Source organism: Hippichthys cyanospilos, chromosome 6 (assembly GCF_059441005.1).
Source record: "Hippichthys cyanospilos isolate Australia breed blue-spotted pipefish chromosome 6, RoL_Hcya_1.0, whole genome shotgun sequence".
NCBI lineage: Eukaryota > Metazoa > Chordata > Actinopteri > Syngnathiformes > Syngnathidae > Hippichthys > Hippichthys cyanospilos.
In genome coordinates, this window is record NC_142374.1 from 18,493,866 (window position 1) to 18,521,642 (window position 27,777).

The 27,777-nt window shown below is 40.2% G+C and overlaps 1 protein-coding gene across 1 annotated transcript; it reads left to right on the forward strand.

Annotated features, from left to right (window-relative positions):
- The first annotated feature begins 1,155 nt into the window (after positions 1-1,155).
- kcp (kielin cysteine rich BMP regulator) lies at positions 1,156-27,598 on the forward strand. The gene is made up of 46 exons (XM_088417546.1): positions 1,156-1,429; positions 2,290-2,813; positions 3,967-4,039; positions 5,291-5,598; positions 6,303-6,471; positions 8,916-8,974; positions 9,105-9,198; positions 9,964-10,046; positions 10,420-10,516; positions 10,699-10,778; positions 10,848-10,933; positions 10,996-11,086; positions 11,158-11,257; positions 12,123-12,208; positions 12,286-12,379; positions 12,448-12,597; positions 12,684-12,790; positions 12,864-12,957; positions 13,270-13,443; positions 14,136-14,218; positions 14,413-14,506; positions 14,647-14,829; positions 15,500-15,670; positions 15,858-16,031; positions 16,964-17,046; positions 17,138-17,228; positions 17,422-17,507; positions 17,584-17,757; positions 17,916-18,095; positions 19,321-19,585; positions 20,299-20,381; positions 20,456-20,549; positions 21,625-21,798; positions 21,871-21,953; positions 22,257-22,377; positions 22,517-22,599; positions 22,671-22,770; positions 22,849-22,937; positions 23,223-23,325; positions 23,392-23,534; positions 24,190-24,362; positions 24,438-24,549; positions 25,213-25,314; positions 25,376-25,540; positions 26,550-26,850; positions 26,955-27,598. Exons 1-46 carry the CDS (start codon positions 1,342-1,344, stop codon positions 27,173-27,175), a joined length of 6,288 nt encoding a protein of 2,095 aa, XP_088273672.1. The 5' UTR covers positions 1,156-1,341; the 3' UTR covers positions 27,176-27,598.
- Positions 27,599-27,777: the final 179 nt, after the last annotated feature.

Sequence of the window (27,777 nt, forward strand, 5' to 3'; positions counted from 1 at the left end):
TGGGAGCTTTAGGTAATTGGCTTGGTAGTGGAAGTTATATGACAGGTAGGATGTTAACATTATAATAAAAATATTTCGTAAACTATTAGATGCTTTAAGGATGAGCAGTACACAATTTAAATTGGGTTCGGATTATTTTTATATGTCAAGAATGTTTACATCAATGATGTGTAAATTATGTCTTGGGGGCCATTTGCGACTTGACATCCACATTTTAGTGGCCCCTTGCCATATACTGTACTAAAATTACATTTTGACGTATCACAAAAGTAATGAAAAGTATTGATGGTTTAAAAAATGTCCTATCAACCTTTAACAGAAAGCTTTGACGTTGAAGTTTGAAAAAAATAACTACGGTGTATAGACAATATGTAATTACGTTCTTGACTGATTGAAAAGTAAGGATGTAAACTTAAAAATAAGGTTTGTTCCCTTTCTATTTTCTATTTTTCTCTCTGCGGCACTCAGAAAAAAAACTTTGGATTCCCCTTGTTTACATGTTACTAGTTTACTGATTTGTGCTCTTACACAAGTAAAACAGTTTAAATGATCTCAATTACATTGTTTTGCAGTGGTTAAAGTGTTCAAGTTTTACACTCACATTACATGTCATCAGTCACGGATGACAGCATAATTTAATATAGATATATACTTTTTTGCTTGTTTACATATTTATTTCTATAAAGGGAAGTTTGAGTAATCATACAAAAATTACCTTACATTATTTGCTGTATAGTTAATAAATGTTTTGTGGTGTTGCACACATCTATTTTGCATTTTATACAGTGTTTCTGGTCAAAGTTAATAAAGAGGTTAGCGTTTGGCCTGTACAGTTGAACGTTTTACGAGGGTGACATTTTGACCCTGCCAGATTATTTCTATTAGCAACATTTCCTATGAGAGGGGAAAAAAACATGTGTTTCTTGTCCGCTGGGTCTCCTGGCTCCTCTCCAGTCTCCACACCAGGTTTAGCTGATAGCCAAGGGGATTGAGGAGAGAGAGGGAAGACAGAGTTAGGGAGGGGGTTATGAGAATCAACAGTGCTTGCCGGTGATGGGTGGAGAGACTCCCAACTAAACGAAAGAAAAACAAGAGGAGGGGAAAAAAAACTTTGAGAAAGTGCAAGGGCGTCCCGCTCACCTTGCAACTCTTCTCACACAAGCAGAAGAAGAATGCGGACAGCAAACATGACAATGAGATTGCAGTGGAGGGGTGAAAAAAGTATGCTGTGTGTGGCCTCCTGAGGGAATCCAGATGTTTTGTGTCCGCACTCTGCATGCTCACCGGAACATCTCCTTGTTGAATTGAAGCTCCAACCTCAATGATATCATAGGGCAGAGAATGGAGAGTGTCCTGGTGCTGTTGTTGGAGATACTGTGTCTGATGCTCGTGTCTGCACAAGGGCCGACTGCTTCATATCAGGACAATGGTAAGTAACCTTTATATGTTGGTCAACTTTACTGCAGGTTAGTTTTGATTGTCTTGCACTGAATGATAATGCAGGCTAATTAGAAGATTTTTAACTAGTTGAGAAAAGGGGTATCTATATTTCTCACCAAACACCCATTAATGGGAAGAAAACTGTTGATTTTAAAAATTAGTTTACTTTAATTGATTTTTATTTTGTATTGGTAATGTCAATTTGTATTCAGAACATGATGTATTCATCAATTCAGCACTAAATATTGTTTTGCAAGTACAGGATAGTTTTGCAAGTACAGTATAGTTTTGATTTATTTTTTTTACCATGAAACACAAATGTCATATAAGTGCATATATTACTGTATATTGTTTTATTTTATTCATCACTCTACTAATATATATTAGGAGCACCTGTCATCTGTTCCATCTTCTTTCCTTCCTTCCTTCCTTCCTTCCTTCCTTCCTTCCTTCCTTCCTTCCTTCCTTCCTTCCTTCCTTCCTTCCTTCCTTCCTTCCCTCCATCCTTCTTTCCTTCCTTCCTTCCTTCCTTCCTTCCTTCCTACCTCCATCAATCCATCCATCTGTCCACCCTTCCTGCCTTCCTTCCTTCTCTACACCCTCCTCCCTCACTTAATTCCTTGCATCCATCCTTCTATCCATACATCCATCCCCTATAGCCATCTTTCTCCCATTGTGGAGTCACACTGCAATATTGTGCATTCCATCGGACTGTAATAAACTGCAATAAGATACATTACATCTGTTATAAATCAGACTTCAAAACATACTGCAAATAATGCGACACGTTGCTTATGTTAGTGTGTCAGTTTCCCAGCATAATGCGAAGTTTCGTATGTGCTTCCCCAGTGATTGACCTGCTGTCCGCTCTAAATATATCCCACCCAAGAAGTGGTGTGTCCAGACTGCACAATCCCACTGGTGCCATGTACAGAATTCGTCCACGAGCTCCTCACCTGAGGCTCCCAGCCCAGTATTCTCAAATCCTGCACTCTGAACTCCAAGGAGGCATGGGGCTGTATTTTGTGGGCCAGCAGCTGCAGGGCACCAATGTCACCCTTATGTCTCTGTCCACATCATCATCTATTCTTCTCCAGCTTACCTCCTCCACCTCAGACAATGTCTTGCGTGTGGACTATCGGGCGGGAGGGAGCATCCGTGCTCTTCTTTTCCCCGGGACAAACCCCTTCTCATCGGGGGAATGGGTGCAGTTGGCCGTCAGCCTGGAGCCAGACAAGCTCGTATATTTTGCGGATTGTCAAGAAGCCCAAGTCGTTCTCGTAAAACCGGAAGAGAAGTTGGAGTTGGAACCACTGCAAGATGTTGTTGTCACCCTGGGAAGCACACCAGGGAGAAAAGACAGCAAATTCAGTGTAAGTTTTATCACAAAGATGTAGCTTGTATTTCCCTGGTACAACTTAAGACGCGAACTGCATTTCATGTTAAAAAAGTACACATCAAGTGCAAGTTTGCTGGGTGCAAAAATACAAATTACTATTTTCCTTTTAGCCTTGTGACACAATCAGGCATAACACACGGAGCACAAAAACACACTGTCCACAAACATTTGGGTTTTTTTCAGCAAAAAGATTAGCTCACTGGCCAAAAAATACGTGATTAATTATTGAATGTAAACTGCAATTAGCCACAGGTTCACTGTATTACTGTTACTAAATTACCTTGCAACTATATTTTGACAATAGTTTATATTTTGTCCAAACGTAAATTGGTGTCCTAAAAGATCCTGCTTTGTCCAATTTAACCAGGCACATAAATAAACAGATACAATTAAACATTCTTACGACTTATTTTTGTTGATTAAACAAATTGGCAACACATCACTACGCATCCGTCTATTACGGGTCTTCCCCAAACACACCCAAATCGGATGTCTGATGTAGTACCAAAACTGACCTGTAAGTGGCAGAACGCTGCCGTTGAGCATTCCAACTGCTGTAAATACAAAACAGAAGAAGACAACTAGGCTAACTGTTAGCACTCGTTTGTTGACGACACGCACACACGTCACGTAAACGGGTTTTACATTTACAGTTTAGTTCCGTTTTAAGTGCAGATAAATTAGGAAGCCCCCACCTCAGCACACCACACACAGCAGAATGATTACTTAGGATAATTTAAGGGTTTTTTCTCCACTTTGATCTATAGGATATAAAAATGTTGAAATTCTATCCATTAACGGTTTATTTATAGCCACTTAAGCCACTTAATTCCACCACAAAGATTGACGCATCCTGTGGAAAGGATATTAGAAGAGGAACACAATATTACATAAACAGTTTAAACAAGGAAACGACAAACCAAATAAACAGCTGTGAAGTGAATATGGGAAGCAGAGTATCTGGGAGTGTGAAAATTGGGATGTAGAGTAATGGGGAAAAATGGGTCACATAGTTTGTTGAGTACACATTTAAACTGTTCCAGATTGATTGGTACATCAGAAGGGAATTGAGATGCAGTGCCTCAATGTGATGTGTTTTTTTTTTCTTTTGTATGACTTCTCTGCAGGGCCGTCTGAAAAAAGCAGAGATCTCAATGAAGGCCTACGAGACACGTCCGTGGCACTGTGACAACGTCACAGGTAACGATTTCCAACATTAAAAAAAAAAAAAATCTTAATTGTATCTAGCTGAAAGATGTACCGCATCCCTCAATGTGTGTTGTTTAAGTTTGGTTTTCAAAAGTGAGTTTAATAAATTACATACTGTATATTTGAGAAATAATATAAATAAAATGGACAAATACTGTACTTTGTATCATATATAATATATTTGAAATGATTTAAAAATATTTTTTATTAAAAAATACATCAAACATTGAAAAAACAATTTTATACTACGTTAAAAATGATTTAGAAAAATCACCATGAATGAAAAATGATTTTTAAAATTGCACCGATTAGAATCACATCAATGTGGGGATATGTGTTTTCCAGATGACCTTATGTTTGAAGCAAGACAACACATCATTTTTCTCTGTGATATATGTCTGTTGTTTCCGCAGGTCTGTATGTGTAACTAGCTGAAAAATGTACTGCATCCCTCAATGTGTGTGGTCTTGGTTTGGTTTTCAAAAATGAGTTCAATTAATTGTATAGATTTTGAAAAAAAGGTACAGAAAGATTATATTTTTTGCATAATATATATATATATATATATATATATATATATATATATATATATATATATATATATATATATATGTCATACAAAAAATATAATTTATATTTTATACCTCGTTAAAATTTATGAAAATAAAAATACATGAAACATTTTTAAAGATGATTTGTAAAACAAGTCATGGTTGCAAAAATCAGATCGAGAAACGCACATTAAAAACTCCTTTCAAAAGAAAGTGTTTTAAAATCTGACGGAAAAAAACATATAAGAAAAAACATTAGAAAAAATGGGGATTACAATGAATCAAAAATACCTTTAAAAATGTTAACAATTAGAATCTCATCAATATGGGGATCTGTACTTACCAGATGACCCTATGTTCAACGTGAGACATATTTTTTTCTCATTTTCTCATTTGGTGTACGGTCAATGATACATAATGTCGTGCAAGCATGCTTTAGTGACAATTTAACATTTTCAATGCGCCTAAGGCCACACTGACAGCCATTTCCTGGATCTTGTTTACATTTTTAACATCTTGTCTTGCCATCAGTGGCTATGCAAACATATAAGTCAATTAAGTTGGCCTGGAAACTTTCCAAAGCCTCGGGCAGGGGGTCCGCTGAGCACTGTTTACGTACTATCCACAAATGTGCTTTTAATTTAGACATAGAAATTCTATATACATCAGACATTTCTTCTTCTACTTCTAGATGCTCTGCTTTCATCCACTCGCATGCACAGTGCAGATTCACGAAATGTCAGCAGCCCAGTACTGCAACAGGAGGCTTCTCTCACCAGCGGCAAAGCCAAAAGGAAGCAGAGGGCGCCGCTCCAAAGTGCTCATTATCCACCACACAACATCCAGAGTGAGCAGCTGCAAAGGGGAGCGGTTCTAGGCCCACCGGGACACCCTCAAAGGGGAAAGTCCAATTCTCAGGCCCTCCGGGATGAGGGCCTGAGCAGGCTGGAGAGCAGGCTGGAGGACCTGGCTCGTTTGCTGGACCTGGTCCAAGCGCAGGTAGAAACCGCATAAATTATGTTTTCTATGAAAATGCCCAATGGTGTTGACAGTAACAATCAAAAGTCTGGGGAGCACTTAGTAATATCCCTCAAATGTGTCACCATTGTGCTATATCTTGTAAAAATAGTCAGAATAGAATCAAACCTTTTGTCACATTGTCTTCATTTAATACACGCGTGCTGCTTATTCTGATGTGCAAACCATGACCACCTGGGGGCAGTATAAAACCGACATTGATATACTGTACTGGAGACTCAGCTTCTCAGTACAGCAGTAATAGTTGTTCTTTGTTGAGGATAAAGAATCTATGCTTGTAAGTATTTTATCTAGACACAAAGTTCTAGCCCATTGTAGGTTAGCCTTAAGCTAGAAGACGCTATGTAGTTGTTTTAAATGCACAACATGTAATTGTCTTTTCATTAACATTCAGCTGATAGTGTCAACAAAAAACTTAAAGCCTTTTTGCGTAAGAATATTTACGAATGCCAATTGGCAAACTGCTTCCTCTTTGGAAGTGTGTTAAGTCACCTCCTGACACACTGCATATATGTCAAGTTTGCTCGCATATCAAAGCAAATCCTCAGCCAATTGATAGCGCATGTCTTAGATAGTTAAAATTCAAAATTGCTTGTTCTTTTTTTTTTTTTAAAGAAACACATTTCTGATGTATTCACCTCATACAGCATTCTATGTTGTGATAGAACAAGGAGCTGCAGTCTCGAGTGCGCCACCTGGAGGGATGCGAGTGTGTGCGGCGATCGTGCGTGTGGGAAGGCAGAGAGGTCGAGAACGGCAGACGCTGGCAGACCGATATCAGCACTGTGTGCACATGCACTTCTGGAACGGTCACATGTGAAGCAACCATCAGAGGTATCTATACGAAGGCCTGGACTTGCACCCCAGTTCAGAGATCTTCATTCACTTATGATTTAAACACCAAAACCAGAAGCCAAGTTGGCAAAATCCATCTTGATCATAGTTGAAAAAAACAAAGCCGTCAAATTGAGTTGACTTTTCCGATCAAAGCACTAACTTTGCCACTTCTGCATTTGGGAAGATTTTCATTTTTAATTTAGCTTTCAGGACAACTCACTGTACCCTGGCTGATGGTAGAACCCAGCATGGTTTTTGCTTTTATTTAACTTTTGGCTTGGAAATTTCCACCAATGGCAAAGTCCTAAAAAAGATGTTGATAATCTGACTAGATGGCCTTCACTGATTACATTACTGTTTAATATAATGCCCATTAGCTAAAATGTGCACTTCCTCCCTGATAACATTATGCTATGGTGCGTTTGAATCCAATGGGAAAATTCCGATTCGGCATTTATTACATTATAGCTCTTTTATCTACAGTGTATTTACAGAATGAAAAAAACATGACAAAAAAATCCTAATATTACATGAGGGAACAAAGCTCTCGTAATAATGACTGAATATGTTTTATACATAATCACCAAAGTAGCAGATGACACAGAGGAAGCACCGGTCAAGGTTTTGAATGAACAAATGCTCTGTTACCACGAGACGAGTGGGACAACTGTGTTGGCGTGTGCACTGACTGGTCGCCTATCTGGTTTCATCCCATTGAAAACAGTTGGCGCTTGTCACTCATGACTCAACAGCCCACAGCTGGCGAGCAAGTATTTATTTTTGTGTGTTTTGTGCAGGAGTTTTTATGGGCCATCTATGACTTTACCGGGACTCTTAAAAAGGACGGAGGAGGCAGAGGGGTGTTAAGACACAAGTCCCTATATAGTAATAATGGAGATAATCCTCTATTATGACTATGGACTCAGCAGTTTCTGTGTGGCTCATGCGCTAATAATCGCAGGATGTACAGTTAACTGTCAATTTAGGACAAGTGGAAGAAACTTATCCTTTTGTAGGCACAGTTTGGCATACCGGTGCACAAAGCTAGCTTCAGAAAGACATGCTCGGATGATGTTGCTCAAATGTAACCCCGTTAGACAGCTTCCGATAAATGCCAGGCATTCACATACTTTTATATGCATCCACATGAACACTCCAGGTTTGAACCTGGATTTCCTGATGGTGAGGCAGATATGCTAACCACTTCCTGCCACCAGTTGCATGCAAATCCCCGTTGAGGCCTGACGCGTTCCACAGGGATATGTACCACGCCCCCTAACATTTTCAAGATATATCTGTTTGACATGCTTCTAGTGTACTTCATCGCAAAAAAAAAAAAAAATTCTGCTGCCTTTTAGAATGCATTTTTTTTTATTCAGGGTGGGGGGGGGCTTCCTACACTATTAATTGTTTCTGTGTGTCGGCCTGAGGAGACTCCAGATGGATGCACTTCATTCACACACATGCACTCACACATACACAAACTTTGATCTCATTCATGCTTGTTTTGCTAGAGGAAATGTCTGTTGGCTTCGGGCCAGTCGATAGTCTTCCTCTCTCCCAACACACAATTAAAGTAATTATCTACCCGCGTTTCCAAGCCAAGCAAAAGTCATTTGGCGAACTCCCACAGAGACACCGGTGTCACTTATGTGTGTGTACGTGCGTGCGTGTGATATGTGATCTACGGGAAATCCTTCAGATAAGTGTTGCCCCTATGGAAAGACATTTGAGCATTTGTTTCGATATCATCAACCATCCAGCAGCACGCCCTTCATTCTCACTAGTATGACACTTGTAAGTCACAGTCTTTCTATTGTTGCGACTTGCAACCTTTAAGCATTTATTAGTTTATTGGTTCATCTTTATCCTCACTAGTAAGACAAGCCCACTAGGGAAAAAGCTTTGTTTTTGCCATGTGACGTGTTTTTTTTTTTTTTTTTTAGATACTTTCATCCACTTTGTTATTTTTTTCAGTTTTAGACTAATCTGTAACCTGTGCAAACCTGCACAGGATGCTACTAATGTTTGACACATACTGTGTCTACAACTTGGACCAGTGTAACTAGTATAAAACTATTATTAAAACTAGTTAGGTTTAATTGTGTAATATTGGCCAAAGGTTGCATAACTAGCATGGCTAGTGCAATGAATTGTCTTACTCGTAAGGACAGAGTGTGAACGATAGGCCCATTCCTCCTTACACGGAATAACATGTGACATCACAGACGCGCATGCAGCTCTGTCATTAAAAGTGGAGCCAGATGTTCCCTATCCAGTGTGACCTGGTGAAAACTTGCTGCTGATTGAGGGAGGGGAACACATCGTTATTTCCACATTTCCCTTTTTGTGGCCGTGCATTGCACTCAGTCTTGCTACTTGGCTCACACACGCATGTACGATACACACTACTGTTTAATGACACTTGTTCTTCTCCCCAGACTGTGAACCCCAAGACACAAAAGTTCATAACGTGTCCCACAACATCAACACCTGTGGGGTGAGTTGGGACATTAAAAAAAAAAAATGTATATACTGAGATTTTTTTTAAACAGGTAACAAAATAAATAAATAAATAAATAAATAAATAATATTGCTGTAAATAATATTTTTTTTTTTTTTTTTTAAAGGGTGGTGAGGGAGATTGTTCGGGCATGGCGTGCCCACCGCTGGACTGCACCCGAAGGGAGAGCACACCTGGAGAATGCTGCCAGCGATGCACAGGTAACGCATAATAGCAGTAGCAACATTTGCTGGGTTAAAACCCTAAGTGACACATTTTCAAGAAGAATTGTATATCCCATTTTAGGATTTTCCCAAAAAAAGATGCGTTTTAGAGGAAAAAAAAGTATATGTTTCAATTTTTAAAAGAATATTTTGGAGTGAAAAAGATTTCAACTGTAAGTTAAGTATAATATTATACATATTTAATGATATATATTTAAGTGAATTTGTTATATTGTATATATATATATATATATATATATATATATATATATATATATATATATATATATAAATATATATATATATATATATATATATATATATATATATATAAATGTATATATATAAATGTATATATATATATATATATATATATATATATATATATATATATATATATATATATATATATATATATTTAAAAGATTACTTTTCAAAAAAATATTATTTCCAAGAAAAAAAATAAAACATTGTTTTTTTTATTTATATTTTACTAGAAGCAGTGTGTACAGTTTCAAGACATTTTTTTTTACATTTTTTTTGAGGAAAAAATGAATTAAAATACTATTTTCTGCATTATTTCAAATAACCGTATGAGGATCTTTTTACAGGTAAAATAATTTTAGAGTAATTGAATTACATTTTTGAAGTAAATAAAACATTTTGAAGAAAAAATTGCAAAAAAGTTTTTTATGTACTTCTAAATATATTGTTGAGAAGAAAAAAATGCTCAGTATAACAAAATTGAGTTTGTGTTGTCAGGCTGCGTGCACTCTGGTGTGCGTTACGACCATGATGCAAAATGGCGGCCAACTGAGAGTCCGTGCGATATTTGCCATTGTCGGGTGAGTGTTTAATGTATGTTTCTTGAAATTATGATCATATGTGGTGGTAGTGGAAGCATATCATCCCTTGTGCAGTATTTTGTCCAATCTTTTGATCTTTACATCAAAGTCATTTTACATCAAAGGGAAAGTATTAAAAGAAGCCACTAGGAAGCTGAAATTTTGCCCAGATGGTTTAACATGACTTGAACACTTACAGTAGTTATTACACTTGCAGGAGTGTGCCATCCCCTGGCTAAAATACCGTTAGAATGATGTGGAATAAAATGACCCAAAAATGATCAAAATACTGCACAAGGGTTAAAGCGTTCTGGCTGTCTGAGAAAAACATACAAGTAAAATTGGCTAATTTCACATTGTGATCTGCCCCTAGGAGGGTGAGGTTCGCTGCGAAAAGGAGCCATGCCCCCCGTTGCCCTGTAACAACCCGGCGCCTCCTACACACCACTCCTGCTGTCCAGTGTGTCAAGGTGTGTGTGTGTGTGTTCCATTTATTGACCATCAGTCCAGTTCATTTTTTTAACTCATACAGCTGTCAATGGCGCTGAATAAATTAACTCATCCTTTTGGATCGCAAAATAGGAACTTTGACGGCTATTGACGTCACTGGCAGTGAATGAGTAAAACGTGACCAAGAGTGTGTCTCTTACAGACTGTGGTGTGAATGGTCGCCACTTCCCAAACGGCGCCGTGATCCCTACAGGAGATCGCTGTGAAGAATGCTCATGTGTGGTATGTCCAACAATTCCAGTGACATATTTCAAGCGCGAGTAGTTAGCAAAAACTAACCTTCTGTTTCAGAATGGGAACGTGGCCTGTTTGCCTCACCCGTGCCCCGCCCTGTTCTGTCCAAATCCCGTGCATCAGGCCGGAGATTGTTGCCCAAGGTAACACAGACGCCGATGTTCATCAATCAATTCTGCGTCAAATATGTTTCTATGACTCCCAGGTGTGTCGAGTGCGAGTACGAGTCTCAAGTGTACCTGGATGGACAGAAGTTTCCGTCCTCGGGCGACCCTTGCGTCGAATGCCGCTGCTCTGTGAGTTTCGTTGATAATGTTGAAGTATTATGATGCGAGGGTTAATGCGAATGGTCCGCTTATTTTCTTAGGCAGGCCAAGTGTCCTGTGAGCGCACGGAGGCGTCGTGTCCGGCGCCACGGTGCAGCCATCCGGCCAAACGAAAGGGAGAGTGTTGTCCAGCATGCAATGGTTTGTACTATATAGACTTGCTCTTACGTTGTATTATATTTAAAAAAAAGAAAAAAAGGAGATGTGCAAAAAGAGGTTTTGTAATTTATAGATCTTTTGTAAAATATTCATGTGTTTTGAATGATTTTTAAAAAGCTTCAAAAGCTTAAGAAAATAGTTAGACATTTTCAAAGAAAAGATTGTTGAATTTCAAGGCAAAGTTTATTCAATAGAAAATTTTACACATCAAAGTTTTTTTCTCTACAAAAACAAATTAATTTAAAAAAAAGTTTTTTTTCAATAAACTTAAAAAGTACTTTTTCAATTTGAAAAAAGGGTTTATTTTTTTATAAATATGCATGTACAGTACTTTAAAAAAAAAACTATATTTTCAACTTAAAAAGTCATGTATTTTTATGAAAAAATGTGGATTATTTTGTTTAAAAAATACATTTTTATTTATTTATAATTGATTAAAAAATTGAAAAAAAATTCTTTTCAAGAAAAAAAAGTCTAACTTTTCACTAAAATGACATATATTAGAATAAAAAGGTAGTTTATTTATAAGAAAGTCATATAATTAAATATATTTTTAATACATTTAATACAAATAGTTTTGTTTTTAGGAATACTGTCATATAGTGTCAAGAAAATTAATGTATTTCCAATTAATATTACATGTTTATGAAAAATAAAACAAGAACAGTATAATTTGAAAAAAAAATCATTTATTTTCAAGTTTTTTTTCATCTTGTTGACCCAAAAAAAGTTTTATTTTTTTGTAATACAAAATCTTTATATTCAATAAAAGTACAGTATATGTTAAAAAATGTATTTTACAGAATTAGTAGTAATCTTAAATTTTCTGCTTTCTATCTTTGAAAAGAGTGTGATTTTGACGGGCGGGTATATGCCGACGGAAAAGTATTTGTCCCACCCGGAAGTGGCCCCTGCCTGCAGTGCAGGTGTAAGGCAAGTTGTCACGCAACCCAAATTATTTTTATTCTTTTTTCCGCCTCTTTCTCTGACACACATTCGGCACCTTACAGAGCGGCAACGTGGTTTGCCATGAAGAGAAGTGTCCTCCCCTGCAATGCTCCAATCCCGTACGAGACCCTCATCGCTGCTGTCCCGTCTGTAAAGGTAGACCCAGGAACCCTTCATTAGATCCGCCGCGGTAGACGCGTGACATCATCCGATTCCTCTCGCAGAATGCGTGCCGGGCGGCTCGGAATATGATGATGATTCCAAGCGGCACCCTGAGGATCCGTGCTCCAGCTGCACGTGCGCGGACGGAGACCCCCAATGCACCCCCATCCACTGCCCCCCCGTCACCTGTCTGCATCCCACCAAGACCGCTGGTAATGAAACAAAGTACATGAGAAAAGTCCTCATTTTATTCGAATCAAGTGCAAACTATTTGTGCGCGTTGCCCGTCCGTCATCAGGCTCCTGCTGCGCCGTGTGCGACAGCTGCACGTATCATCACCGTATCTATGGCAACGGTCAGAAGTTCGGGACACCCGAGCAGCCGTGCCACATCTGCACCTGCTTGGTGAGCAAGCCGCCCACACACCCACACCGCTTCCTGCTCACCATGTGAACTACAACCCCCCTTTCTCCTGCAGCATGGCACGGTGGAGTGTGAGAGAAGACCTTGCCCAACACTTAACTGCAGTAACCCATATACAGCGCCCGGACATTGCTGCCCTAGATGTCCAGGTATCTTTCAGTAGTGTATGAGAGCATTCCAGTATCACGTGAGAGGGTATCGTTGATGTTGATCAAGTAACGTTTCAACAGTGTGTAAGTGAATATTTTTCAGGAGTTGCGATAGTGTGCGTGCGCACTTTTTGTATTTGTCATATGTGAAATTAACGCTTGAACTATGTGAGAGAGTAAATTAAAAAAAAAATATTAATGTGAGCGTGTCAGTACTGTTACTGAAATTATCCGCATTTGCTGATGCTCTATTTGCTTTTTACTTACTTTTTTTGATTCCCATGGCTTTTTTTTTTTTATTCTTTTGCCAAGACTGCTTGTTTGAGGAGCACGTGTTTGTGGATGGCCAGGCCTTCGTCAACCCGGTCAGCGCGTGCGAAGAGTGCAAGTGCTCAAGCGGTTCGATCGACTGCCGGCAGCCTCAGTGTCCTCGGCCGCGCTGTAACGCGCCTCTCTCGGGAACATGCTGCAGGAACGACTGCAACGGTGAGCCCATCGAGAGATAACGCAATGCAAATCAAACATATTTGATCGCCGGTGGCATGATGCACGCATTTCTGGAAACACTCTCACACGTAATCATTTGATGTCGTAGACACTACAAAACATTCTCACACATCTTTGAAATGCTTTTAAACTTACTCAAACAGTCTTATACATTACTGTAATGCTCCCACCCCACTATTAGGAAATTATTTACATAAACTGTAATGCTCTCACACGTAACTGAAATACTCACACAAAACATGTTCAAAAAAATGTGAAAAAAAAGTGAAGAAACATTTTCACTCACACTTTTTGAATACTCTCAAGTACACCACTAAAAATATATTTACTCACACACACTGACTAAAACCTCTCACACCTTACCTAAACACTCACAAACACCACTGAAATGCTCAAGTAGCTTTTTACGTAAATGGTTCACCTGGATGCACTCTCACATAGCTGGATTGCTCTCAAATTCACGTCCAAAAGTCATTTACTCGCACACACAAATTAAAGGCTTTCAAACACTTTTACAGACTTCTTTAAAGTATTAGCTCTCACAAACACACACTAGCAAAACTCTCACATATACTACGAAAATGTATGATTCAAAATCTGTCAAATTTCACTAAAAGAGTGTGAAGCTGCTGATGCGTCATATTGTGACAACGTGACTTGTTTCCATTTAGGATGCAACTATGCTGGGAAAGAGTATCTCAACGGTCAGCAGTTTGCACATCCCACTGACGCATGCAGGACATGCAGCTGCATTGTGAGTAATTGCATCCACACTGGCCCATATTCTTTAAAGCACATCTTGAGAAGTCATTTTTTCTGTACTTTTTAATTGCTTCAATACACATAGTTGTGTTTCAGCAGTGCCTGCTCACCAATAAAGGTGCCTCTTTGCAATTCATATTTCGTTATTTATTTAGAAGAAATTCTGTAACTTTTCGTTTACTGCAGAACGGAAACGTCCAATGTCTCATGAAGAGGTGCCCACCCCTGTCATGCGCCAACCCAAATGTGTTGCCCGGAGACTGCTGCCCCCAGTGTCCCGGTGAGGAAGTGCTAGCAAAAGCACAATTTGGATCCTTATTCCAAAAGAGTTCGATCCCCCCAAAAATGCACTTGAAAATAATCTTTTATTGTAATTGTATTTTTTCCTATTTTTTCATGTGTGGCTTGTTGTGGCTGCAGCGCCCCCTCTAGACTGTGAGTTGGAGGTCCAAACGTACCGACACGGCGAGCGCTTCTACTCGGCCACGGACCGTTGCCAGCTGTGCTCATGCGCCAACGGCACCGTGCACTGTCAGAGAAAGCCCTGCCCCTTCGACTCATGCTCCCACCCCATCACGCGGGACTGCTGCCGCTCCTGTCAAGGTATGACGTAGGGGAGATTGTATTTTATTTTATAATACGTTAAACCATTGTTAAATTTTGTATTGATCGGCTATTTCAGGCAGGGTACCAAATATGTTCCACAAGCAACACACGGCCTTCTTCTCATCAGGAGTGCTGTAATAGTTTCTGACTTAATTCATGTAATTTTTTTTCTGAATTTGCTCAATTCATTTGTACATAATAATTTTATCCATAAATACATATTTACAGTATATGTACGTATATAGTTTAAACTATGGATTTCCTTCTTCCACAACTAATAAATTAAATATTAAATAAAACATAACTAATAATGCATTTTTTAGGTGAATAAAAATAATGTATTATTTTTTAAAATAATAAAGTCATATTTTTTAATTATATTGATTTAATTAATCCACAACCACTACATAAAAAATCTCTTAAAAAATAATAAATATTAAAACTATAATTAAATTACAAAGTTTTTTTCTATTGAAAAAATATATTTACCTTTCTCAAATAATTGCTTAAATAATTAAAAAAAATAAAAATATTAAAAAAATAATACAATCAAAATCATGCTTTTTTTTTTTTAAATAGAAAAATATACTTATATTAATTTTTTAATAAAACTCCAAAGTTGCCCTTGAGCAGAAAAGTTTGCTAACGTCTGCTTTATTTCTGGCAGGCTGCCTGTACGAAGGTCAAGAGCGAGCCAACGGCGAGATGTGGGACGACGCTTCGGACCCGTGCTCTTCGTGCGTGTGCCACGAGGGCTCCGTAAGGTGCGAGAGGAAGCGTTGCCCTCCCAGCAACTGTAAGCATCCTGTCCAGCGCCACTGCTGCATGTCCTGTGACGGTAAGCCAAACATCTCAGCGTTAATAAACGTTTACCGTGAAATGTGCAATACTCACAAAATATTAGTGATCATTTTTTTTTTCTTTTCAACTGCACATCTTAGACACTGAACTTATCCAGACACAATGTAAATAAATGGCCTCCGTAAAAATATACTTTAGTGTATCTGATTGGCTGTTTTGTGCAGGCTGCATGTATAACGGGAGAGAACGCGCTGATGGCGCAGAGTTTGTTGATGACAAGGACCCCTGCGTTGTGTGCTACTGTTATGCGGGCGAGGTGGTCTGCACCAAACTGCCCTGCTACGGAGAATGCCGACACCCCTACAAAGAACCTGGACAATGCTGTCCTGAGTGTCAACGTGAGTTGCAGCAAAAAAAATAAAATAAAATAAATAAATAATTTGTGTGGGTGTGGTTGGGAATTCATTTGACTGAAATGAAGTCATAAAATTATAGTTTTTTTTAATTCAATTTTACACCCTAAATTCTGTGACAAGAAAATTACTCTTGGTTTTATGAGAATGAAATTAAATTTTATTATTGACAAAATGTCCTCACAATAAGATTGAAAATTCTAATTTCAGGAGAGAAAAAGGGATCATTTTTAAAACAAATTTTGAAAAATATGACCAAAAAAAAAACACAATACCTTGCTCTTACAAGAAAAGCGATAAAAACAAATAATATTATTATGTGAATGATATACCGTATATTCAATTTTAAAAGAATAAACTAGTATGCAATACTTTAAAAAATTAAATAAAAACATAATACTATTGAAAAATCCCAATTAAAAAAAACAAACATACAATTTCCAATTATTTAAAAAATAAACAAGAAACTGTATTTACAATATGACATTTATGAAATATATAAAGAGAAAAAATATGAGTAAAAGAAATCTTAACTTTTTAAGAAGGGGGTTATGCCAATATGAGGTCAAATTTCAAAATATTCCTAAAAATACTTTTATAAACGATAATACAACTTTTCAAATATGGAATAAATCTTTAGAGAAAAAAACTTTCAAGGGGGACAAAAAAGTGAATAACAAATCTAAGCATGAAGTGCTTCACCAATTTTACAATGAAAATATACACTTGATAAAAATATTAATATACGTGAACAATGTTGACTGAATAATTGTAGGAGAATAATAATGATTAGTTTGACATCATAATAAAACAAAGATCTTACAAAATATTTGACAAGAGAAGTAAAAAAAGTTTTTTTTTTACTTTTTTTTTGCGATAACCCAGTCAATCAAATATTTTTTGTTCTCATTTGTCAGGCTGCTTTTATAATGGAGCAGTGCTCGCTAATGGCCAGTCCATTCCTGACCCGGGGAACCCTTGCTCAGAGTGCACATGCCAGGTACCATCAAACACACCCACACACACGCGCACACATTGTGCGATACACACACCGTCTCCACACATCACAAAAAATGTGCATTCGCTTTCAGACTGGCACAGTGCGCTGTGTGAAAAAGTCATGTCCGGTGACGCTGTGCCCTCACCCGCTCACAAACGCCTGCGGATGTCCCGTGTGTGACGGTACGTCATCCTCCGGGCCATGAAGTGCTAGCTCACCGTATTGCCATGCACCGTTTCATTAAATATTTTGACATCATGTCAAAGTTTGAAATGTCAAAATGTTTAATAATTGGTTGTATTCATTTTGAGTGAAAAACTAAATCTTACACAGTGTCACTTTAAGTCTTCTTAAGTCTTCCACATATGTGTGCAGGTTGCCATTTCCAAGGTGTGGATTACACAGACGGACAGATCGTGGACCCAGGAGAAGAGCGTAGCTGTCAGCAGTGCACATGCTCAGTGAGTACAACAGTGGCCATCAAGATACACAACAAACGCAGTAAATGGTGCACATGCTGGTCTTTGTTCTCCTCAGAGGGGCGAGGTGGTTTGCACACAGAGAAGATGTCCCGCCATGTCTTGTTCTCATCCGGCGCTGGACGGATGCGGGTGTGGCGTGTGCGACGGGTGTAATTTTGAGGGGCGGGACTGTTTCAACGGAGAACGATTCCAGCATCCGACAGATAATTGTCAGATCTGCTCCTGTTTGGTTGGTGCTCAACTAAGGAGTCCTCCATCACTTCAATTTGCATGATCTTACTTTTAAAACGTGGAATACAATCCAACACATAAGAATGACCTTCATTTTATCCAGCTTTGTTGGACATTTTCAAAGTACAGTTCAGTTATATTTAACTTTGTGTTCAGAAAGGTGACGTGCTGTGCTTACGCGTGCCGTGTCCGAGCGTGACCTGCTCGCATCCAGTGACCCCGCCGGGCGAGTGCTGCCCCGTCTGCACGGGGATGTGCCGATATCACGGGAGGGAATATCGGTCCGGCTCGTCCTTCCCGTCGCCCTCTGACCCCTGCTCCTCCTGCTCCTGTCTGGTCAGTCCACTTACAAGAAACACTAGAGCAGCTTTTGGCCTACTCCTATGCAATTATCCTATGCTACACCAGTAACTTAACTGGCCCACATGGAGCATTTGCCATACACCGTTATACATATACTTGTAGTATCGATACTTGGTATCTGTGTTGCCAATGACTCAAGTTTAGTACTTATACTAGTATCTCACATTCTTAACTGTTGTACTGTACTCGTAAACTGAACTAAAACTCGTGTTGTTTGGTGGGAGGAGGGTTTATGTATCAATTTTACTAGTGGTATTGGCACTTGGTATCAGTGTTTGTGATTACTCAAATGTTGAGTACTCGAACAGGTATTGCACATCCCTAACAGTTGCACTGAAGAGTCTTTTATAGATGGAGCAGCTACCAGTGAGACAAAACTGCACTAGTGACATAATTTATGTACATTACTAGTACTAGTAGTGCACAGGTATCAACCAGTGGACCGTTTTGTCTCACTATTAACTTGTAGTTCTCCTTCTGGTGATAATAAAGCATGTACCTGCCATTGTACCAAGAAGCACTAACCCATTAACACTAGTCTGTCTCACTGGTGACTATTTATTCACTACTGCTTTCCACTCTTGCTTGATTTTTTTTTTTTGCACACTAGTAGGACAACTGTGACATACTAGTAGAGGAGCTACTAGTAAGACAAAACTCTGCACAAATGACATTAAAAATAATTATCAACTTGTGCACTGTTTTTCACAAATATGTTCTAGTTGTCCTACTGGTGACATTGAGCATACTAATACTTACCAGTTTACGGTGGTGCACTAGTAGTACAAGTGTGTCTTTCTGGTGACTTTTTTGTTTTCCCCACTGCTGTCTTCCAATACTATTTGATGTTGATGAACACTAATAGGAAAACCATGTTACTAGAGAGGCAAAATGGTGCACTATAGTTGCATTATACATTATATTAACACATCACTAATAATAGTAGTAATGCACGGATGTCAACTAATACATGGTTTTAAATCAATAGTAATGTATAGGTGTCCAATGATGCCAAAGTTGTGTAACTACTGTGCAGAAATGTCAGTAGTATAAGACTGTTGTGGGGAAAGGTTACTAGTAAAACACAGCTACTAGCTCCATGAGACATCTTACTAGTGACTACAAAGAGTTCACTGTATTTGGATCTCAAACTGGACCTCAGGGATACTGAAAACATGTTTGTGTCTGCATCCTAAAGGAGGAGGTGGTGAGCTGTAATAGGAGACCATGTCCCATGCAGTGTACTCATCCGGTCCCTTCTGACGCCTGCTGCCCCGTGTGTGACTCCTGCCTGTACGAGGGCGTGGTTCACGCCCACGGCCTGGCCTTTGCGCCCTCCTCCGATCCTTGCCAGCGTTGCACCTGCGTCAGAGGCACGGTCACGTGCGTGGCCCTCGCGTGCCCGCCAACGCCTTGCGGCCGAGCCATCACCAAGCCGGGGCAGTGCTGCCCTGAGTGCACAGGTACTGGTGCACACACATTTTTTGTTTCGATTCGCTTGTAGGAATTACTCATCTTAGATCAATAACTGAGATAAGCAGATGCAAAGATGTAAAGGCAATCATAAAAACTGAATGACAAAAGCTATTAATTTCAAGGGAAATACCCGTCACAAACGAAAATGCATACGAGCTAAACGCATACATACTATATAAAATGATGAAAGTAAGAACTAATATTAGCTAGCATGTTATCCGCAGTCACAAGTTGTTGGCTCAACAAATAAACTAATTTTGGCCATAATGTCAGACGTCAAAAGTCTTACGAGGAAAATACAATTTACAGACAGATGTGGGCCAGATTTCACAGAGACAAAACAACGTGTGCGTCACTCACTGACCGCTTTTAAAACCACATCATAATTCTCGCCACAAAATGTAATCTCAACAGCGGCCAGAGGTGGCGCCAAAAAACAGATCAAGCCAAACAAAGCACAAATGAATGAACTGTTGAACTAAATCAGTTCCAAAAGATTATTTCAGGTGCGACCGACGCGGCCCGGTATCAGTCGATCCGCGGACCGATGGTTGGGGACTGTATGGGATTACTTTAAAAAATTGCAAGACTTTCAAAAAACAATTTCAAGAGCATCATTTATCTCACGGTGTTCTTCTTAAGCCTTGATAAGAACATTTTTATCAATTATAAAATGTCAACTATGTTGTTGTGTTGGAAGGATGTATGCTAGAAGGACAAGAGTACACTGATGGGCAAACATGGAGCCTGACATCAAACCACTGCTCAACATGCACCTGCCAGGTAGGAATTGTCATCTTTTCCCTCAACTAAAGTGGTGCAATTTTTCACAGGCCGGCCTGTTCCATACATTACAGGCTGGCGAGGTGCGGTGTTCGCCTCCACAGTGTCCCGAGCTGACCTGCATGCATCAGCTGACCGAGCCGGGGGCTTGTTGTCCTCGATGCAGAGGTAAATGTCAGACAACACACAGTGGTGGAAAAGTACAAACATGACCTTGTTTGGACCAATATAAACAGTAGAAAGTGTAGATACTTGCTTTCAAAGGTGGAAAGTTGAAGTGGTCTGAAAAAGATATTACGCATAGAAACCCAAAAGGCCAAGAAAAAAAAAGAACGACCCAACTTTCTGAGTTGTTTATCACAAAACTACCCCAATACGGGGTCATTTTGTAAAAGAAATCCTCAAAAGTGTTTTCGTGCGTAACAATCCAGAAAGTTGTAAAATTGACCTTATTAACTTAATCCTTTCAACTCTTTATTTATTTTTAATTAATTTAACTGTTCTTAGAACGTGAGTAAATGTGATTTGTCAGGCATCAGCCAGTGACAAAATGGCTGCACCTTAAAGTGGATACAAATTGATATTCCACTAAAGCAATTAATCTGAATGCCATGTTTAGACTAGTATAGGCGCACATAGAATATGTTAGTGTTAAGAAAAAGTTTGGCTAGACTTCCCCTTTCAAGTGAAACACTGCAAAAATAACTACACATATTGAATCTTGAAATACAAGAGATCCTTCATTTTAGAAACATAGCTGGTGTAAAATCCCATTGACGTGCTAATAGAAAATTAGCATCGCACTCAAGGACTGATATTCCTTGAAAAACCTACTTTTACACATAAACACTGTCAGCCATAGATACAAGGAATATAACAATACTCAGACATGTATTTTTCATAACGTTTGAAAAGTGAGTTGAAATAAAAGTAGAGCTCGCTTTCTTCTACTACTCTTCATGCATGCATGGGACCACACTGCCCCCATGAGGCCAAGGCACACAAAGCAGAACCAGGCAGTGTATTTTTTTTTAATTGCTTTGTTTTTATTATCCTGTGTACCAAAGTACATTGTATTTATGGTTGAATTTTGAAACCAATAAATTATTGTTTTTACTCTATCTTAGTGATTTCAATATGAATCCAAATAGTGTGCTGGTGATTATTTTTTCCTATAATCACCCATCCCTATAATCAAGTAATTTTAGTACTTTGGGGTTTTGACGTGACCGTCTACCGCCAGGTTGTATGTACGACGGCGGCGAGCATGCCGAAGGTAGCAGCTGGTTCGCCGACTCGTCCCACTGCCGCAGCTGCATGTGCGTGGACGGTGTCACAACTTGCTCGGAGGTCCGCTGCCTCTCCCCGTGCAGCAATTTCATCAACATGCCTGGGGAGTGCTGCCCGGTCTGCGCTGGTAAGACAACTCACGCTTGGAGTAAATGTGGCGTTTCACTGTCATGACATTTTTCTTCTTTTTTTTTGGGAGACTGTGTGTTTGAGGGTAGAGTGTACGGCCCAGGAGACACTTTCCATCCTGCTGGTGACCCCTGTCAGGTCTGCACTTGTGAGGTAAGAAAAACTGAATTTTATCAGCGTTCTCTTGGTCCTTCTAGGACAATTCAGGCACAGGGGAGGAGCTAAGTGGTGGCCAAGGCCAACCCTGTCACTCTTTGGCCACCTTAATTACACCTAGGGGGAAAAAAATGCAGCATTTGTGATTGATTCTGTGATTGATTATGGTTTTAAGTTATATACCATCATTTTATCCTCCATGAGGCTAAAACTCTTTTGACATCCCCTGTTGTAGAAAAATGCAAGTCGCTTCAGTGGTAATCACAGAATGAGTAATAAGTAACGCTTGTGTGTTTTCAGGTGATGCCAGACGGACAGCAACACTTGCGCTGCTACCGCAAACAGTGTCCCAGTCTGGTGGACTGTCCAAAGAACAACATCTTGTTCTCTGGACCCGACGACTGCTGTCCTGTCTGCGCACGTAAGTAGCACTCTTTCCTGCACTATTAAATCATTCCATCCCAAAGACATATTTTAAGACTAGACATTGAATCCAAAGTACTAATTTCTATATACAGTATGTCGTCTTAATTGTAACTTTATATGTGTGTGTGTTTTAGAACCTCTTAGTAACTGCACCTCTACGCTGATTGGCAATGAAGTGCTGGCTACAGACAACCCCTGTTTCACTTGCCAGTGCAGGGTAACACAAAACAATATAACAAAATGTGCACATTTTCACATGGTTTTGAAGTTTGTGTTTGTGTTGCACAGGATCTAACATGGACGTGCCTGCATCAAGGCTGCCCCCCTCTGACTTGTCCTCCCAGCGAGCAGTTTACCCCTGCAGATTCGTGCTGCCCCGTGTGTAAAGGTGACGTCATCGCAAGCCCCCATCTCTCTGTGGGAATTTTGTTTTTCAAATTTCGCTGATTTCCTGTTTGTTTTGTAGACTGCGTGATCGAGGGTCAGAACCGACGCGTGGTCAGCGGCAACAGTTGGACGGACAGCGACGACGATTGTGTCACTTGCACCTGTAACGTAAGTCATATGTGCACAGCTTACTTTTTTTTTTTTTTTTTACACTTATGCAGTATTTTGACCATTTTTGGGTCATTTTCTTCCACGTCATTCTTGCTGTATTTTAGCCAAGGGATGGCGCACTCCTGGTAGTGTGATAACTAAGTGGTCGTGCCATGCTGAACTTTGACATGTTGTCCCCATCCGGGTGAAATTTCAGCCCCCTGCCTTCACTGTTTTCCCTTTGATATGAAAGTCCCTTGACAGGGTTAAACAAATCTGTGTGTGTGTGTGTGTGTTACGTAGTTGGGCTACATTGAGTGCAGCATTGAAGAGTGTTCATCAGCGCCTTGTCCCAATGGTCAGAAAAAAGTGAAGGTAGCAGGAAAATGCTGCCATCAATGTCAAGGTAACACAAACAACCAGCTTGTGAGTGCGTTTGCCAAAAAATTTCATGTGTGTGTTTGTGTTGTAGATGGGGACGTGTCATGTTTGCACCAGGGCACAGTGTACCAATCCGATGAGCAGTGGCAAGTGGATGAGTGCACCGGCTGCACTTGCGTGTCTGGTGACGTGCATTGCCGCACTGAACGCTGCCCTCCTCTCAGCTGCGATACGGTCGGTCGCCAACACAAGACAGTGAAGCCTTGCCATTTCCGCCCGGGATTTAGACACAAACATCTGAAGCACAAAAAAACGGACAACCTTTTATATATGTTTGATAATTTCCTATATATGATAGGTTCATCCCTAAATGTATTAAATTGTAATGGAGATTGGTGGGAGTTAAATATATGTACAGGTGTGACTCAAAAACAGATTACCGTATTTTCCGCACTATAAGGTGCACATAAAAGCCTTAATTCTTTTTAAAAGCTGATGGTGCGCCTTATAATCAGGTGCGCCTTGTATATGGATCAATATTGAGATTGGGATTCGTAGGGGAATGAACTGATAAAGTAAGCTTTACCTGTTTCTTTTTTGTGCTTACAAGGTTGCTCATATTGACATTGAGTTATTATGCTATTGAGAGTTTAGAGTTATTATTTGAGTCATTATTGTTATCACTTTGACTATTACTATATTGTGATTGAAAACGTTTTAAAATATGTCATTAATTGAGGGTGCGCCTTATAATCCGGTGCGCCTTATAGTGTGGGAAAATACGGGACATTCTTTTTCTTCTTTATTTTACAGGAATAAAAAAAGAAGACAATAAATGTATATGACAATTACTATTGTTATGGAATTTCACAAATTGTGTGCGCGTTAGGATGAGATGCCATCGTTGGTGCCAGGCTTGTGCTGCCCTCACTGCATCCCGCGGCCGGCCACGTGCATCGCCTTCGGCGACCCCCACTACCGCACCTTCGACGGACGCATGCTGCATTTCCAGGGCTCGTGCACCTATGTCCTGGCGCAGGACTGCCACGGCGGAGACTTCAGGTCGGAGGGTCGCCATAGCAACGGGAAAGGCGCGGATTCGGGCGATTCCGTGACGTCTGTGGTCTGCTTTTTAAGTGTCCACGCCACCAACGAGGACCGCGGACGTCAAGGGGTGTCGTGGACCAAAGAGGTCACCGTCTTCGTCGGTGATGTCACAGTGCAGCTGCTGCAGGATTGGCTTGTTAAGGTAAAACGGGAACAAGATCACGACAACCTCCCAGAGGAGACTCATCAAGCAATTTTTTTTCACAAATTAAAATCTGATGATGGGAAAAAAAAATAATTGCATGGAGTGCCCAGTTACATCAAGATAAGAAGGGTAGAAGAATAAAGTTAACATTGAGCTGCCTTTTTTTAGGGAAAAAGTGCAGAAAAAAAAAGTTTGATGCCACTGATCATTTTGAGAAGACAGTAAAAAGAAAAAGGAATATATATTTTTGATATATATTTTTCTTACTAACATTTTTTCCTCCTATACATGGACTTTAGAAAATAAAAAAGAAAAAGACCAGCTATAGTAAGGCTTTTTTAAACAACAAAAAACATCTTTAGTGTACATGATTGTTGTTTTTTTTTATGTGAAAAAACACATCTAAGTCTTGCTGGTCTTTAAAAAATAAATAAATAAAAAAATAACTTCCCCCTCCATTAAACAGCTATTGTGAGAGTTTTTTTTTATTGCTTTGAAAAAATGCCTTTCTAAACATGGTCTTTTTAATGATTTTTTTTTCAACATAAAAATTACTTTGTCAAAAAAACAGACATGTAAATAGTAAGGTTCTTTAAAAAAAAAAAAAAAACCTCATGTCTTCACATGGTCTTTTTCGTCTCGCCCAATTGTGCTCCTCAGGTAAACGAGGAGCCGGTGACGTTGCCGTTCCTCCGAGAACCGTACATCTACGTGGAACGCAAGGCCAATACCATCCTGCTCAACAGCAACATCGGCCTGAAGGTCTGCCCCCCCTTTTTTTGGAGAGCTACCGCAAAGTATTCATAAGCGTCCTGGTGTCCAGGTACTGTGGAACGGCCGTTCCCACCTGGAGCTGAGCGTTCCGGGCTCCTACAAGGGGCACACCTGCGGCCTGTGTGGAAATTTTAACAACTACCACCAGGATGACCTGCGCATGCCCAGCGGACAGATAAGTCTGTCGGAAGCAGACTTTGGAAACAGTTGGAGGGTAGGCTCCAAACTTTCTTGATTGTCATTCCGCCTGCTCAAGTACAAGCCAATGATATTCCACTTCACAGGCTCAAACGGTCCAAGAAACATACAAAGTCAACAACCAGCAGGGGGAGACACTCGCTAAGAAGTTCCAAGAGATCTTAGATAAGAAAAGAAAAAAACAGGAAGTAAAAAACAAAACTTCAGTTATGTCCCAATGGAGGCCATAGTATAAGCCTGGAAAAAAATCTCACACATGCCACATAGAAGCTGCCATCATTCTGGAGACTTGAATGGCAAATCACCTGATCAAAGTAAAGCTATGCACAGATTTTTTTGGATGGATCTTTGCTCCTCTAGGGAAAAAGTCCAGATAGCCGACGAGCAGCGTGGTCAAGCTTGAGTTTGTAGCATGTGACTCAATAGGGCTTCAATCAACCAATTGACTAGCAATCAATTCTTCGAGCACGATGCAAACTTCTCCACGATGACAAGCGTTTTTTCAGCAGAGTTCTGAAATGGCGTGCAATTTGTGATTGCGCACTCGTTGCATGAGTTTTGATCGCTCGTCATATACTGCCCAAAAACGCTGACGGCTTGTTCTCCAATTCAGCCACGCCTCTCGTGAGAATTTTGTAATGAATCGGGAACCCGACGACTCCAAAATGATCCACGTTATCAGCATCCCAGCAATGTAGATGTCCTCCAAACTATCTAGGGACAAGATCTTTTGGCGCACCATCTTCCACTTGTTCCAGGAATCCGTGGTGTGACCAGCTGCAAGAGGGGCAAGAAGGCTCCTCTTTACCCGCTCTTCTCCCCTAGAAATTTCTGCCAATTGGGTCAGGAGGCCTACAGACCGAATCCGTTATTTTAGTAGTAGACTCAAATAATAGTTAAGAAGCCAAAAGTCTCCACCTCTGTCGACAACATCTTCAAATTTTAATGCTCTCATACATACGTGAGGGAAAAACAATACTTTGACCGGTACATTCCAAAAACAGATGAACGATTGTGTCCTCCAGGTGACAAATGGAAGCCGCTCGCTGGCGTCGTGCCGCCCGGGCGAGGACGTGGACCCCTGCAGGGAGGCGGGCTACCACGCCCGTAAAAGCGCCAACGCTCGCTGCAAGGTCCTCAAGTCGTCGGCGTTCGCGCCGTGCCACCGCGTGGTGCCCCCCGAGGCCTGGTACGCCGCCTGCGTCTACGACCTGTGCGCCTGCGGGGCCAACTCTGACGAGTGCCTGTGCGACGCCCTGGAGGCGTACGCCGGTCAGTGTCGGGAGGCCGGCGTCATCCTGCAGTGGAGGGGACCCTCGCTGTGCGGTGGGTGTCCAAGCGCCGCCCCCAAATGTTTGATTATTTTTAGTCCTCTTCTCAAGTGTTTTTCGAGCAAGCATCCAAGCATGGCGTGTGCTCCATATCCACAGCCGTGAGGTGCCCGGTGGAGAGGGGCTTCGTGTTCGACGAGTGCGGTCCGCCGTGCGCCGTCACCTGCTTGAATGCGGGCGCGCCGCTGGGCGTGCTGGAGAGCCACTGCTTCAAGCCCTGCGTGCCGGGCTGCCAGTGCCCCGCCGGCCTGGTGCTGCATAACAATTCCTGCATCCATCCCAGCAAGTGCCCCAAAATCATCCACGGCAACCAGTCGTGATGCTGATTGATTGTGGATTTTTGGAAAAAAAAAAGCCAGAAAACATTTAAAACCTCAAAACTGTGGGGTAAACACGCCAACGACTGCCCACGTTCAAGTAACTGAATCTGCAGTGCTATTAATGACCACGAGGTGTAGTAGTTTGACCAATGTTCACTTTTAGATTTTTCTTAACACCTTTTGAAAATGTTCATGTATGTTCTGTGCTCTAAATGGACTTATGTCTTCTTCAAGCACCGTGTAACGTCACATTACCTCATTTTGTTTAAATATATTTTTAATGAGGCTCCTCCTACTAAAAATGTCTGAATTATCATTTTCCTCAGGTGCATCTTATTTCTCATCACTAAACCCCTCCAAAATCGAGATGGTTCAACTCAAGGGGTACATCCAAAATAAATTTGAATTTGGAATCACTCCTGAGATGTTTCCACTGATTATTTCGAGTCCAGCCGATTCATCAAGATTAAAGATCAATCAGTCAATTATGACCCTCCAAAATTGTAAAAAAAAAATCAGTCTTTTGGGGCATCGTTGAAGTAGGGTTTACGAGCTTGTTTTTTTTTTTTTTTTTTTTGATGCATTGCATTTGTCATTTGAGC

Excerpts from the sequence above, each read along its gene's own strand:
- kcp (XM_088417546.1), top strand. The coding sequence starts at position 1,342 with ATGGAGAGTGTCCTGGTGCTGTTGTTGGAGATACTGTGTCTGATGCTC. Across the intron at positions 10,779-10,847 it reads GTGAAGAATGCTCATGTGTG|AATGGGAACGTGGCCTGTTT; the intron begins GTATGTCCAACA and ends CTTCTGTTTCAG. Across the intron at positions 22,938-23,222 it reads GTGTCACTTGCACCTGTAAC|TTGGGCTACATTGAGTGCAG; the intron begins GTAAGTCATATG and ends TGTGTTACGTAG.